Genomic DNA, 15,209 nt, shown 5'->3' with positions numbered 1-15,209 from the left:
TCCACCGATACGTAAATTTGATGGGCGACTGAGTTGTTAATGCTCACCATCATGTCTTCAAAACACTGGGGTCCCCCTAGCCACGAGATAAACAGATCGTCTATATATCTTGTGTACAGGCTGATGTGTTTGCCCCATTCTGGATTTTGGAAGAATAGTAATCTTTACTGTTGAAAGATGAAAGTGTTGGCATATGCCTGGGCCACGGCCGACCCCATGGCGCACCCCGAGACTTGCAAATAATGGGCTCCATCAAACAGAAAATAGTTCCTATTGAGTGTTAACTCCAAGAAGTTCAAAAACAGGTCTTTGTTAAAACCAAGTTCCTCGCCTGCATCTTGTATGAATTCAGCATGGCTTCCAAGACTGCCTCATGGGGGATGCATGTATATAGGCTCTTTACATCAAGGACACACATAATGGTATCGGCTGGTATGTTGGTTTGGTTTCCTAATAATTTCAGAAATTAAGTAGTATCCTTAAGGTAAGATGGTTGAGTAGACACCAGAGGTTGGAGCAAGACATACAAGAATTGAGATACCTTTTGATAAAGTGACCCCCTCACCAAAATAATCGGCCATCCCGGGGGGTTGGCAGGATCCTTATGGACCTTGGGTAGGGTATAGAGTACCGGTGTAATTGGAAATGGTTGGTACAAAGCATCCAAGAGCCAAGAGTTTTTGATCAATCAATCCAGATTGCAAAGATGAGATGAGAACAACAGTTGTTTTAATTCTTGTTGATACTTTAGTGTAGGGTTGGAATTCAATCGTTGGTATACTTTGACATCTGAAAGTTGTCTGTATATTTCTTGCTTATATGTACCCAAGTCCTGTATTATGATCCTGCCCCCCTTGTCTCCTGGTCGAATAGTAATAGTTGAGTCTCTACTCAAATTCTATAAAGCCTGTCTGTCCATCCTCGATAAATTGAAATGACTACTGTTAAAAGCCTTAGAATATTTAGTCATAGATTCATTTAACAGATGGCTGTAGGTCTTCAACGATGCGTTCGTGGATGGAGGATCAAACCGTGATTTTGTATTGGTACTGCAAAATTGTTGTATGGAATTCGGGTATTCACGTTTGTCAGTCTTATGTTGGAAAAATTCCCTTTGCTGTAATTTGCGACTCATTCTGTACATATCCAATTACCATTGGAATTCATCGTGTTTAGAAGTTAGAACAAACAATAAACCCTTTCCTAATACTTGTTCTTCAATTTTGGAAAAGGGGCCTAGATGTTAAATTAAAAATCAGTTTTTCTGCTTTGAAGTGGCTTTTGAATTCCCTCTCCATTTGGCTTCCATAATGCACAGTAAAAAGTGAAAGATAGAAACAAATTACAGAAATATAAGAAAATTAAGGGGGCGTGTCGAGGGAAATGCCAGTAATTGATATAGAAAAACTATGCAATAGTGTTCCTATTAGTTACAGGATTCTTGCCAAATCTATCTTGATGGGAAGGTGGAAAATTTGTGCCATTACAGTGTTGAACTTTTTGTATTAATGTGTACAACAACCTGAGTGCAGGGTGCATGTCATTGTGCTAAAATCCGAGATAGGATATTGAATAAGCATCGCTCGTTTCCTCCAGGTTGCGCTGGGTAACAAGTTCTCTTTAGGACTGTAATATTATTCCTGCTGCATATTAGGCAATTGAGCCTTTAAAAGTATTATAAAATGATATTAGTAAATTGAAATAACTATTATTGTATATTAAGCTTTATACCGTTCTCCAAGTACACACTGTCAAGTGTACACACCAGAAGGGGAAATACATTTTAAATCATCTGAATAAAAGTTTTGTTGAAAAAAAATGAATATAATCATACATTTTGTTTCTACTAATGAGTGCGCCAAACAAGGGTCTTATCTTTCTTTTCTCTTGTTTACAATTGGACCCAGCTGGATCTTACTTGCTGGCCAGCTTTGCAGGGTGTGAGTTCCACATGCAGAGAGCCAGCATCATGGGGGGGGAGAGACCTGCTGTGCCGCCACTGGGAGGTGCCACCCCTAGCTAGTAGGAAATCTGGCACTGGGCTGGGTATGTGTGGCACCCGTTACCTGCACTGACCGTAGCAGACCTTCCAAGCCCAATCAGGACGAAGCACTGCAATCAGGACTGAACCACCCAAAGTGGGACAGTTGGGAGAAATGCACCTACCTATGCTGAGTACATAGGGTGATGAGGGCAACGACTGCCGAATCCTTCCGAACTCTGCTGCACCTGATGGGGGAGATGTATCAAACCTTCCAGAGAGATAACGTGAAAAAGTTGCCCATAGTAGCAACCAATCAGCTTATAACTCTCTTTTTATAGACTGCACTAGATAAATTATAGCCAGTGGCGGCTTAGTGCCGACCGCATAGTGCAGGAGGGGATTGCGTAGCACATATAAACATACATGAGGCGGGCTTAGAAGGAGTGTGAAGCCTTATGCTGAGTCCCGGGTGCCGCACTGCGCCTGATGCACACAGCGCTGCCGACCCCCGGGGGAACCAGCCAGCACATACATTACATACATCATAGCATGTATGTTTATATGTGGTAAGCGGCTGCCCCTTGCACTATGTGACCGGCGCTGCAGCTGACGCTTATTATAGCTACAAACTGATTGGTTGCCATGGGCAACTTCTCCACTTTATCTCTCGGTTTGATACATCTCCTTTTAGTAAGGCCCACTGCCCTAGTGATCGTGAGGAGGAATGCTGATTATTTTATTTGGGAAATGTCTTTAGTTGAAGGTTAAGCAAATATACAGTAACATGTGCAGACCCTCCATCATACCCCTTTCACACCGCACAAATAACCCGGTATCCACCCGATATATTGCTGGGCCGACACGGGTCGGTGTACGATGTGAAAGGGCCATGGTCGAATTCCCAGGTCGCCTGACCCAGTAATTCAACCTGGGTATAAAGCAGTGTTATTCCCGGGTTGAATACCGCGTCAGTGGCAGCGACCCGGGACCCGTTCACTACATAGGGGGCGGTGGCGCGGAGATGAGCTCATCTCCCAGCGCCGCCTCCGTCCCCGTTGCCGCCTCCGTCCCTCCGCCGCTATGGCAACCGACCCGGCAAATTGCCGGGTGGGAAGCCTGCAGTTAGGGTCCAATGCCGAATCCCACCCGGGAAGGACCCGTTTCCAATTCCCGGGTGGGATTCGGCATTGGCAATGTGAAAGGGGTACCAGGTGCAAAGTGCTCTGCACCCTCCAGACCTTCCATCAGGTACACAATGCTCTGCACTTGGGCTTCCCTATTAATGTATGATTGCTGTCACGTGTGCTGACAGAGCTCTCTCATCACTTAACTAGCTCAGCACAGGTGGCAATCATACATTAATTGGGAAGTCCAGGTGCAGAGCATTGTGTACCTGATAGAAGGTCTGGAGGGTGCAGAGCACTTTGCACCTGATGGAAGGTCTCATGCTGGAAGGTCTGCAGGTACACATAATAAAGGTGACTTATTTACTGACTACTACTTCATTGTAACAAATGCGATGTATTACCATACTAAACATGGCGGCTGCGGCTTCGAACAACTGATAGCGCGCACGATTCCCTCAACAAGAATGGCCGCCCCAGCTCTGACTCCAGTGTGTGCGCGCGACCATAACAAAAATGGCGGAAAGCAGCTCGCCAAACGTGGGCCGTGCCCTCAGCGGGTTGGCCGCTCTGTGCAGGCGAGATAGGCAGTGATGTGTCCGGTCTACTATGGCCGGCAGCCGTGGACATGCCGCACTTACCACTGACCCTATCTGCGCGGGGAGCCCCCTGCAGCCCGATCCCCTAGAGACCCACTGCCACCGGCAGGAGAACGAGCTGCAGGTTCTGGAGGCCATCTATGGGGAGGACTTTACAGATCTGCGTAAAAGTTCTGCCTGGAAGGTAGATTAAAGGGTGACTGGGCTCATGCTATCTATCTATCTATCTATCTATCTATCTATCTATCTATCTATCTATCTATCTATCTATCGTATGTCTGCCCACAGCTCTATCTGGAAGTCAGCAGAGTTACATGATTGACAGTTTGTAAATATTTGGTAAAGAAGTAACATTATTTCTATTCCTACAAAACACAGACATGGGGACATAGGTGTCACCCTGTTTTTCATATTGGCATATGTGAAAACTACAATTCCTGTATTGTTGCTACAGATGTGTCCTCAGTCATTGTTGTAGTTGCGCCAAATATCTCCGGTTCCAAGCATCAGGCGTCTCTTTTTCTGCAAATTTGTCTTAAGGTGGGTACACACTGGTAGATATATCTGCCTATCAATTGATCGGCAGGTATATCTATGGACGGATCGGGCAGTGTGTTGAGCGTACACACTGCCTGATCCGTCGGGGACTGACGTCATGAAGTGGGCGGGCGTGTACACATGCCCGCCCAGTTCAGCTGTCAATCACCGCCGGCTGCCGCAGCATGTCCGCCCGTACACACAAAGCGACGCCAATATATCGGTAGATGTATTGGTCGTCGGCTGTGCTGCGGGGCCGACGCAATATGTCTGTGAACTACGGAATTCACAGATATATCGCCCGTACACACTGGCCGACGGACCCGCGATATATCGGCCGTTCAAGAGAACGTGTCAAGGGAATCTCTGATGTGGACATCCACTGTTACCTGTCTCCAGGAGGAGGCGTATCTATGAAAGTATCCAGTGCCGTTTCTTGCGGCGGGCGTGCCGTGCGGGGCGCCCGCCGCGGCACTTTGCTGGTCCCTGTTTCCCTGTCCTCCGTCTTCCCGAGTACTCCTGCTCGGGGGGCGGAGTTTTGCGGAACGACGCGGCTGCGTCGTAACATCACGACGCAATCGCGTCATTCCGCGAAACTCCGCCCCCCGAGCAGGTGTACTCGGGAAGACGGAGGAGGGCTGGAAGGAGGTGGCGCGAGGAAGCTGGAAGGAGGAGGCGCGCGGAAGGAGAGGCGGCCGACCCAAAGAGCGGGAAGATCCTTCATATGTAAGTTGTCTCTCTCTCTTCCTTCCCCCCCACTTGACACTTGCCTGCAGTACTGTGTAAATTGGGGACACTTGCCTGCTGCACTGTGTAAATTGGGGACACTTGCCTGCTGCACTGTGTAAATTGGGGACACTTGCCTGCTGCACTGTGTAAATTGGGGACACTTGCCTGCTGCACTGTGTAAATGGGGACACTTGCCTGCTGCACTGTGTAAATTGGGGACACTTGCCTGCTGCACTGTGTAAATTGGGGACACTTGCCTGCTGCACTGTGTAAATTGGGGACACTTGCCTGCTGCACTGTGTAAATTGGGGACACTTGCCTGCTGCACTGTGTAAATTGGGGACACTTGCCTGCTGCACTGTGTAAATTGGGGACACTTGCCTGCTGCACTGTGTAAATTGGGGACACTTGCCTGCCGCACTGTGTAAATTGGGGACACTTGCCTGCCGCACTGTGTAAATTGGGGACACTTGCCTGCCGCACTGTGTAAATTGGGGACACTTGCCTGCCGCACTGTGTAAATGGGGACACTTGCCTGCTGCACTGTGTAAATTGGGGACACTTGCCTGCTGCACTGTGTAAATTGGGGACACTTGCCTGCTGCACTGTGTAAATTGGGGACACTTGCCTGCTGCACTGTGTATATTGGGGACACTTGCCTGCCGCACTGTGTAAAATGGGGACTCTTGCCTGCCGCACTGTGTAAAATGGGGACCCTTTCCATGCCGCACTGTGTAAATTGGGGACTCTTGCCTGCGTAATGTGTAAAATGGGGACACGTGCCTACCGTAATGTGTAAAATGGGGACTCTTGCCTGCCGTAATGTGTAAAATGGGGACTCTTGCCTGCGTAATGTGTAAAATAAGGACTCCCCCCCCCCCCCCCCCCCCCCCCCCCCCCCCCCCCTCCCCTGTGGTGGCAGTGATATCAGATGAGGCCATGCCCATTTTAATGAGATCACGCCCATGTTTTTTTTTTTATATCTAGGTGGGGGGCGCATTTTTTTTTATGTCATTGGGTGGGGGGGGGGGGGCGCATTTTGAAATCTCGCACTGGGAGCCAAATTGGCTAGAAACAGCCCTGAAAGTATCACAGGACCGTAACCATGGCAGTTGCAGCCAGGCGCCATGTTAGCGTCATACCTTCTATGTGTTGGAGATTCTGGGCCTTATTCAGAGTAGGACGTAACCGCTGCGTTTTCATGCACAGCTGCGTCCCGAGTGGCTGTAGTGTGCATGAGCGACCCTTCACTATGCAATGGCATCCCGGAAGGATGCAATCTCATAGTGATTGACAGGAGATGAGCGTTCGAGGGGTGGTGACGTGGCATTTGGGGGGGGGGGGGGGGGGGGGGAGGAGAAGGAAACACGGGCATCTCATGGCTATTTTCGGGGGGTTGGCCGATGACGTCTTCTGCGATTGGAAACATGTCAGGGGTAAGACGCTATTTGGGGTTTCCGTGATGTGATCGTACTTGAATTGCAATCGCATCACGGGCGGCCTCCAGCATGTGAGCAGAATCGGAATGATAGCAGTTTTGCTAATTCGGCAAAAACTGCAATCAACTCTGAATAACCCCCTATGTGTGCGCAGGTGTGGATATTGCACAGTTATATATGCACACACCAGTGGGTGACTCGGACTATGAGCAGCCCAGTTACATACCCACTAGTGTTGGTTTATTAATAGAAAGCAGGTACAGCTGTACTCGCTGTTACTGGGTGGTCCATAAGGACCCTTACAAACTTTTGCCTTTGGGTCTACGATATATCTAGGTATGCCTCTGGATCTACTCATTGTAATGTGGTATAAAATGAGCTGGAGGGCATTATCATGTTACATAATATGAACTGGGGCATTGAACGTGGCACAATACGATGTGGAGGCACCATAGTGCGGCATAATATGAACTGGGGGTACTGTGTTGCGTTATGTGTACTGGCAGCCCTACAATGTGACATAATGTAAACTAGGGCACTACTGTGGGGCATAGCATAAACTAGGGCACTACTGTGGGGCATAGCATAAACTAGGGCACTACTGTGGGGCATAGCATTATCTAGGGCACTACTGTGGGGCATAGCATAAACTAGGGCACTACTGTGGGGCATAGCATTATCTAGGGCACTACTGTGGGGCATAGCATTATCTAGGGCACTACTGTGGAGCATAGCATTATCAAGGGCACTACTGTGGGGCATAGCATAAACTAGGGCACTACTGTGGGGCATAGCATAAACTAGGGCACTACTGTAGGGCATAGCATAAACTAGGGCACTACGGTGGGGCATAGCATAAACTAGGGCACTAAGGTGGGGCATAGCATAAACTAGGGCACTACGGTGGGGCATAGCATAAACTAGGGCACTACGGTGGGGCACAAAATTACCAACTGCTGTGCAGAGGTGTCTGTCTAGAATCATTGCACCTGGGGCCCCTTAAAAATTTTATGAGGCCTACAAAGTTCTGGCTTCCCCCCTGTGTGCACTGGGGATGGATCGGAGCTTGCGCAGAGCGGGGTCTCATACAGATCACCAGCTAGTGAGTGTATACTGCACACTGGTAGCGGTGCAGGAATGCTGGAACAGATTTGTGGGTTGCAGATAATCTCAGGTCTCTCTGGAACCAAGTAGAAGACTTCCGTCTCCCACCATGTCACTGTCTCACACAGTAAAGAACAAGATGGCCCGTGTACATACTCCGTAGAAATTTCGATGGCCATCTTGATATAGATCATGACTCCTTCCTGCAAAACAGGAACAATGGAGTGTGCACAATAGCGCACTCCTTTCAACACAGGTATTCATTAAGAGATCAGCAATGTATAGGTCGATGCCATATAGTTGACAGATGAAAGGTCCACAGTACTTAAGGTCATCAGGTTTTAAAGGTTGACGTGAACATAGTTAACACAAAAAATGGTTAACAGATTTGTTTTGTTATTTTGGTCCAAATCTAAACCTAATTGTCCCGTCCCCCCACCCCCACCCTAACCATAACCTCTTGTAGCCTAATCCCAATCATCCCCTCTAGTAGCCCAACCCTAATCTTCCATCTGGTACCTAACCATCCCCTCCAGGAGCCCAACCCTAATCTTCCATCTGGTACCTAACCATCCCCTCCAGCAGCCCAACCCTAATCTTCCACCTGGTACCTAACCCTAACCATCCCTTCCGCCAGCTCAACTCAAACCTTAAAAATGTTAACGTTAAAAACATGTCAGCCATTTTTTTCCCTGTGTTTACCTTTTGAACCTGTCAACCTTTTATTTGTCGACTCTTTTATACCTGTCGACCATATGGTGTCAACCTATGCACTGTCAATCTTTCATCCAGCTACATTCTATACATTGTCGAGCTTTCATCTGGGTACCTTCACCATTCTTCCTAGACTCTATTACTGTGGGGGTCCTATGAACTGCTAGAGCGGGATTTCCTGTGACCATGTTTATGCTTTGTTGTACTTGGTCCCAGTGATTTCACCAGATTCTTCCTTCAGATACTTTGCATGGGAAAGCGGAATCAGCTACTCCTCACAATGCATTGATGTCTAGTTTTCATTTTTTATTTTTTATTTCATGCTAACAGGTTTGGGACTGGCCCCTAAATTCCTGGCTCAGTTACCGTTTTTTTTTTTTAATTTCCTTTAGAAATGGCCCTGTTTTTGCTTTTTGTGTTATTAACTGGTTTCTCAAGAAATTCCTCTTCAGAGACCAATCCCACTCTTATTCTAAAGGCTGTATAAGTTAATGATTTCAGAAATAAAATTTATTGTATTAGTGTTACCGCTAGAATGTGGGAAGGGCAGGGTGCTATTGTGCGGGCCTGAAAAGGGGGCTGGCCGTGGAGGGGAGTGCAGCACCGCTGATAACACTATTGTGGCCCCCCCTCGGTGTTGCTATTGTTGGCGTCTCATTTTGGGGGTGCGCGGCTTCCCCCAAGCTCTCCCCTTTATGTGAATAGTGCACGGCATCTTTTCACGCAGCGGCAGAATGGCACTAGGCAGGCTGTTTCAGCGGGGCGCGGATGAACCACAACTATACCTCTGCTCTCCTAATCTCTCGCCCTCTATACGCTATCGGCCATCCAGTTGCCTCACTGCCATCTCCTCCTGGATGTCTGAGCGCTCCCTGAAGCACAACTTGGACAACCGAACTCATCATCTTTCCCCCATCCAGAGTCTTTCACCCCCCAATATCTCTATCACGGTTGACAACACCATCATCTCTCCGTTCCCCAACTCCGCTGCCTGGGCATCACTCTTGACTCCTCCCTCTCCTGCACCCCTCACATCCAATCTCTGGCTCAATCCTGTCGATTCCAGCTACGCAACATCGCTCCCATCAGGCCATTCATCTCCCATAGTGCAACTAAACTTAACCACTCAGTGGTCATCTCGCGGCTTGACTACTGCAATGTTCTCCTCACTGGCCTCCCACTCTCCCACCTCGCTCCACTCTGATCTGTTCTCAACTCTGAAGCTAGACTTATCTTACTCTCCCGCCGCTCCACATTTGCCGCTCCGCTTTGACAAAACCTACACTGGTTCCCATTCCCCGACAGAATCCTCTTCAAACTCCTCACCCTCACATACAAGGCCATCTCTAATTTCATTGCTCCCTACATCTCCAACCTCCTCTCCCTTCATACTCCCACCCGCACACTCCGGTCGGCCCATGAACGATGCGCCTCGTCTACCCTGGTCACTACATCCCATGTGCCAATCCAAGTTCTTGCTTGTGCTGCCCCTCTTCACTGGAACAAGCCCCCTTGCTCTATAAAGGGGGGTACACACGGAGAGATCTGACTAGATTGCTTAGAAATGTATACAGTGGGAAAAGGTAGCAGGTGCACTATCTCACACTAGCTCAACCTGTAGTAACCAGAGGCACTTAGCATATTCCTGGCCAGGGCTATGAGCTTACCCACCGCATCCAGGTAGCCTCTCATTGGGTAAGTCCCTAACACTAACTATAGGGGTTCAGGTCCGGGGGGCAGGACACCCCAGAGCCACCCAGCCAGACAACCCCAGGGCATCGCAGGAGTGATAAAAATATAGGGTTAAAGAGGTAGGAGCAGCTGCTGCTGCATGTGTGAATAATGTGAGGAGTAAAAGAAAATTATGTGAAGGTGTTACATGTATATATATATATAAAACAAACTATAAGTGCCATGGAGTGATGAAATAGTGTTAAATTGCGATGCCCCAGGGACACCCAGCCACGGCAGGCACAGGGAGCCCCGCACCCCAGAGAATTCCCCCCATTATGGACTGCCATATTAAACAGAATGTAGGAGTCTTACCTCAGTGTGCTCATTCCAAATGTAAAGGCTAGAGTGTTGGACTATTTAAAATCAGAGGGGTGGGTGGGGCAGGGTGCTAAATTAGGGTGAAGGTGTCTCCTACCTTCAAAAATGTATGAATACATCAGTTACAGAGGGAAAAGGGCCCTAATTTGCACACTTAATTAGGTAGTGAGGTGCTACTCTGCTTGAGACTTAGAAATGTATACAGTGGGAAAAGGTAGCAGGTGCACTATCTCACACTAGCTCAACCTGTAGTAACCAGAGGCACTTAGCATATTCCTGTCCAGGGCTATGAGCTTACCCACCGCATCAAGGTAGCCTCTCATTGGGTAAGTCCTTAACACTAACTACTCTGTATACATTACTAAGTCTCAAGCAGAGTAGCACCTCACTACCTAATTAAGGTGTGCAAATTAGGGCCCTTTTCTCTCTGTAACTGATAGATTGCTTAGAAAGTAAGCACGGATGTCTCCGTGTGTATGCCCCATAGCGATGTGCGGCACCGCGCGTCGCTATTACCAGTGCTAGATTGGCACATCGTTCATTTCACACCCCCAACCGTCCCCACTTGCTCAGCACACATCGCGCTGTGTGCTGAGCGGGGGGAGAGATGTGTGCTGAGTGGTCTATGCTAGATCGCTCAGCACACATCTCCCCCGCGTGTTTGTGGCTTTAGACTCTCCCTGACGTTGCAAAGCTTCAAACGGGCACTGAAAACCCACCTGTTCATCAAAACGTACCCTTCCGCATAACCCAGTCTTGAGGCCGCTCTCCCAGCAGCATGCATTGGCCATCTCTGCCTCACTTCCTGCCACTTGGCCACCTTCATGTCACCTGTCTTCCCCTCGCCCTAGATTGTAAGCTCCTTAGAGCAGGGCCCTCTTCCCTCCTGTTTTCACAGACCTCTTCTCTTACACCTCAATTACAGTTCTCTCCCACTCAGTGACTGTCTATACCGGCATTTCCTCCTGCTCATGACTGTTCATCTCTTTCAATGGCTGCCCGCCCCCAAGTAGTACACCGATCACTTCATACATCTCCGCTGTATTGTGTACTGAGAACTGTGCTGCTAATTGTTACCTGTGTTCTGTTTTAGTTTTCTGTGATGTTAAGTTCTGTATACCCTGTATTGTTCTAATATGTGTTGTATGTACGGCGCTACAAAACACTTATAAATAAATTGTAATAATAAAAAGGCAGGGCACATTTTGGCATTTAAAAATTGGGCAGGACGTAGCACCCTGCTTAAACAGCCTAGCTTAAGGACTACTGTATACAAAATAAATCCCAGAAGAAGAATTAGTGATAATTGTGTTGTTGTTTTTTTGTGTGTGTAGCTAAAAGTCATAACATATCTGTTTCCATGGGCTGGATGTAATGCGGGATGCTGACCAAACTCCATGCTTTGTAAGTGATTGCCCCTTTAAAAAACTTCCCAGTCCGGCCGGCATCCCGCACGGCCGCCGAACGGGCGCGGAATTACATCCGATCCCATGTATTACAATAATCTGCTGTTTGTCCCTACCCCCTATGTTTTTTGGGTGAAATGTCAAGAAAGAATTCCTTGTGAAAATTAAGCAAACGTTCTCTGGAAATATGTCGGGGATTAGACGTGAAAACCAATGGACTGAAACAGATATATAGAGATTTGTTCTTTGTAAGAGAAAAAAACGATATAGTGCATCATTAAACAGATGGATTTATTGGCACACAAGTCTAGACCTGAATTACATTATACTTTATACCATAATATTAATACTTATTGTGTACTAGGTAACAATGTCTTATTTATTATTGCTCTTATTATGAGTAATTATTTACTGTCTCGTAAAACATGAACTTCAAAGTGACAGACTGTTAAGCAAATTTTATGACTTCTATAATTGCTCTTTATTAACTGACGCTAAGATCATTTTACTGTTTCCACAGCCAGAACATTTATATTTTCCCATTATTAGCCTGTCATGGTATGTGGGATGTATTGGTGACACCATCCTGTGCAGAATGCCTGCTAGCATGACGCACACAATGGCTGTTCGCTAGATTTCTTGCTTGAAATATGTAGATATATTCAGGGACATTATTTCCTCTCAGGCTAATTTCCTTACCATAGATACATCCAGGGCCAACTGAACCACTGTCGCCTTGATCTACATGCATTTTTCTTACCCCTGCCCTCAAATGTTGAGGTAGACCAACCATTGTAACTTGTGTGAGCTTACTGTACCTACGGGTTCAGTATGAGGTATCAATGGACAGGATGTATATACCAACAACGGCATTCTGTCCATCATAATCCCAACAGCCCCCCATTAAGCCCCCTAACCCTCACCTTTTCCCTGCCATAACCCTCCCATGTGGGTGCCTAACCCTCCCTGGTGGTGGCTAACTCTATCCTTTCGTCCCTGGTCCCTAACCCTCTCTGGTGGTGCCTTACCCTAACCTTCCGTCCCTGGTCCCTAACCCTCCCTGGTGGTGCCTAACCCTAACCTTCCGTCCCTGGTCCCTAACCCTCCCTGGTGGTGCCTAACCCTAACCTTCCGTCCCTGGTCCCTAACCCTCCCTGGTGGTGGCTAACCCTAACCTTCCATCCCTGGTCCCTAACCCTCCCTGGTGGTGCCTAACCCTAACCTTCCGTCCCTGGTCCCTAACCCTCCCTGGTGGTGGCTAACTGTAACCTTCCGTCCCTGGTCCCTAACCCTCCCTGGTGGTGCCTTACCCTAACCATCCGTCCCTGGTCCCTAACCCTCCCTGGTGGTGCCTAACCCTAACCTGCCGTCCCTGGTCCCTAACCCTAACCTCCCCTGCTATGTGCCTAACCCTAACCTTCCATCCCTGGTCCCTAACCCTCCCTGGTGGTGCCTAACCCTAACCTTCCATCTCTGGTCCCTAACCCTCCCTGGTGGTGGCTAACCCTAACCTTCCATCCCTGGTCCCTAACACTAACCTTCCGTCCCTGGTCCCTAACCCTCCCTGGTGGTGCCTAACCCTAACCTTCCGTCCCTGGTCCCTAACCCTAACCTCCCCTTCTATGTGCCTAACCCTAACCTTCTATCCTTGGTCCCTAACCTTCATGTGGCCGCACCCTAACCCACCTTCTGCTGCCTAAACCTACCCTAACACCCCCCCCCCCCGTGCGGCAGGACAGCAGCACGTCCCGCTGTCCGAATGCCAGGTTTGCGTCCTTCCTTGGGATCCTGGCATTGGTATATTGACCACCAGGATCCCGTTCCTCGGGAATCTATCTGCCTCCTGTACCTACATCTGGTTGGCTGTGGCGTTACACCAGTGATGAAGTGTTGACCCCCATGAGGGGAGTTGGGTCTTCGTTCGGTAATCAAGTTCCGGAGCCTGTTTTTGCTTGCAGTCTCTGGTCATTCAGGGTGGTTTCCTTAATAGACCATTAGTTAGGCAGATGTGGTAATGTTTCAGTCTGTGTTAAGTCAGCGCGATAAAATGGTTTCTCTATCGTCCTAGTGGATGCTGGGGTTCCTGAAAGGACCATGGGGAATAGCGGCTCCGCAGGAGACAGGGCACAAAAAGTAAAGCTTTCCGATCAGGTGGTGTGCACTGGCTCCTCCCCCTATGACCCTCCTCCAAGCCTCAGTTAGATTTTTGTGCCCGGCCGAGAAGGGTGCAATCTAGGTGGCTCTCCTAAAGAGCTGCTTAGAGAAAGTTTAGCTTAGGTTTTTTATTTTACAGGGAGTCCTGCTGGCAACAGGATCACTGCAACGAGGGACTTAGGGGAGAAGAAGTGAACTCACCTGCGTGCAGGATGGATTGGCTTCTTGGCTACTGGACATCAGCTCCAGAGGGACGATCACAGGTACAGCCTGGATGGTCACCGGAGCCTCGCCGCCGGCCCCCTTGCAGATGCTGAAACATGAAGAGGTCCAGAATCGGCGGCAGAAGACTCCTCAGTCTTCTAAAGGTAGCGCACAGCACTGCAGCTGTGCGCCATTTTCCTCTCAGCACACTTCACACGGCAGTCACTGAGGGTGCAGGGCGCTGGGAGGGGAGCGCCCTGGGAGGCAAATGAAAACCTATTTGGCTAAAAAATACCTCACATATAGCCTCCGGGGGCTATATGGAGATATTTAACCCCTGCCAGAATACACTAAAGAGCGGGAGACGAGCCCGCCGGAAAAGGGGCGGGGCCTATCTCCTCAGCACACAGCGCCATTTTCCTTACACAGCTCCGCTGGTCAGGACGGCTCCCAGGTCTCTCCCCTGCACTGCACTACAGAAACAGGGTAAAACAAGAGAGGGGGGGCAAAATAGTGGCAAAAATTATATTATAAAAGCAGCTATACAGGGAGCACTTATTATAAGGCTATCCCTGTCATATATAGCGCTTTTGGTGTGTGCTGGCAAACTCTCCCTCTGTCTCCCCAAAGGGCTAGTGGGGTCCTGTCTTCGTTAAGAGCATTCCCTGTGTGTCTGCTGTGTGTCGGTACGTGTGTGTCGACATGTATGAGGACGATATTGGTGTGGAGGCGGAGCAATTGCCAAATATGGGGATGTCACCTCCTAGGGGGTCGACACCAGAATGGATGCCTTTATTTATGGAATTACGGGATAGTGTCAACACGCTAAAGCAGTCGTTTGACGACATGAGACGGCCGGACAATCAGTTAGTGCCTGTCCAGGCGCCTCAAACACCGTCAGGGGCTGTAAAACGCCCTTTGCCTCAGTCGGTCGACACAGACCCAGACACAGGCACTGATTCCAGTGGCGACGGTGACTAATCAACCGTATTTTCCAGTAGGGCCACACGTTATATGATTTTGGCAATGAAGGAGGCGTTACATTTAGCTGATACTACAGGTACCACTAAACAGGGTATTATGTGGGGTGTGAAAAAACTACCTATAGTTTTTCCTGAATCAGAAGAACTAAATGATGTATGTGATGAAGCGTGGGTTGCCCC

At 48.6% G+C, this 15,209-nt stretch overlaps 1 protein-coding gene across 1 annotated transcript in view; it reads left to right on the top strand.

Annotated features, from left to right (window-relative positions):
* The first annotated feature begins 3,590 nt into the window (after positions 1-3,590).
* Positions 3,591-15,209, top strand: part of EIF2AK4 (eukaryotic translation initiation factor 2 alpha kinase 4) — a 134,521-nt gene continuing 122,902 nt past the window's right edge. The window contains exon 1 of the mRNA XM_063947196.1: positions 3,591-3,891. Coding sequence (XP_063803266.1) covers positions 3,718-3,891 — 174 coding nt within the window. The 5' untranslated portion in view covers positions 3,591-3,717. The remainder of the gene's footprint in view (positions 3,892-15,209) is intronic.

This window comes from Pseudophryne corroboree, chromosome 12, assembly GCF_028390025.1.
Source record: "Pseudophryne corroboree isolate aPseCor3 chromosome 12, aPseCor3.hap2, whole genome shotgun sequence".
In the NCBI taxonomy this organism is placed as follows: Eukaryota; Metazoa; Chordata; class Amphibia; order Anura; family Myobatrachidae; genus Pseudophryne; species Pseudophryne corroboree.
Note: the sequence above shows the minus strand (reverse complement) of the source record. Positions and strands in the feature narration are given on the sequence as shown.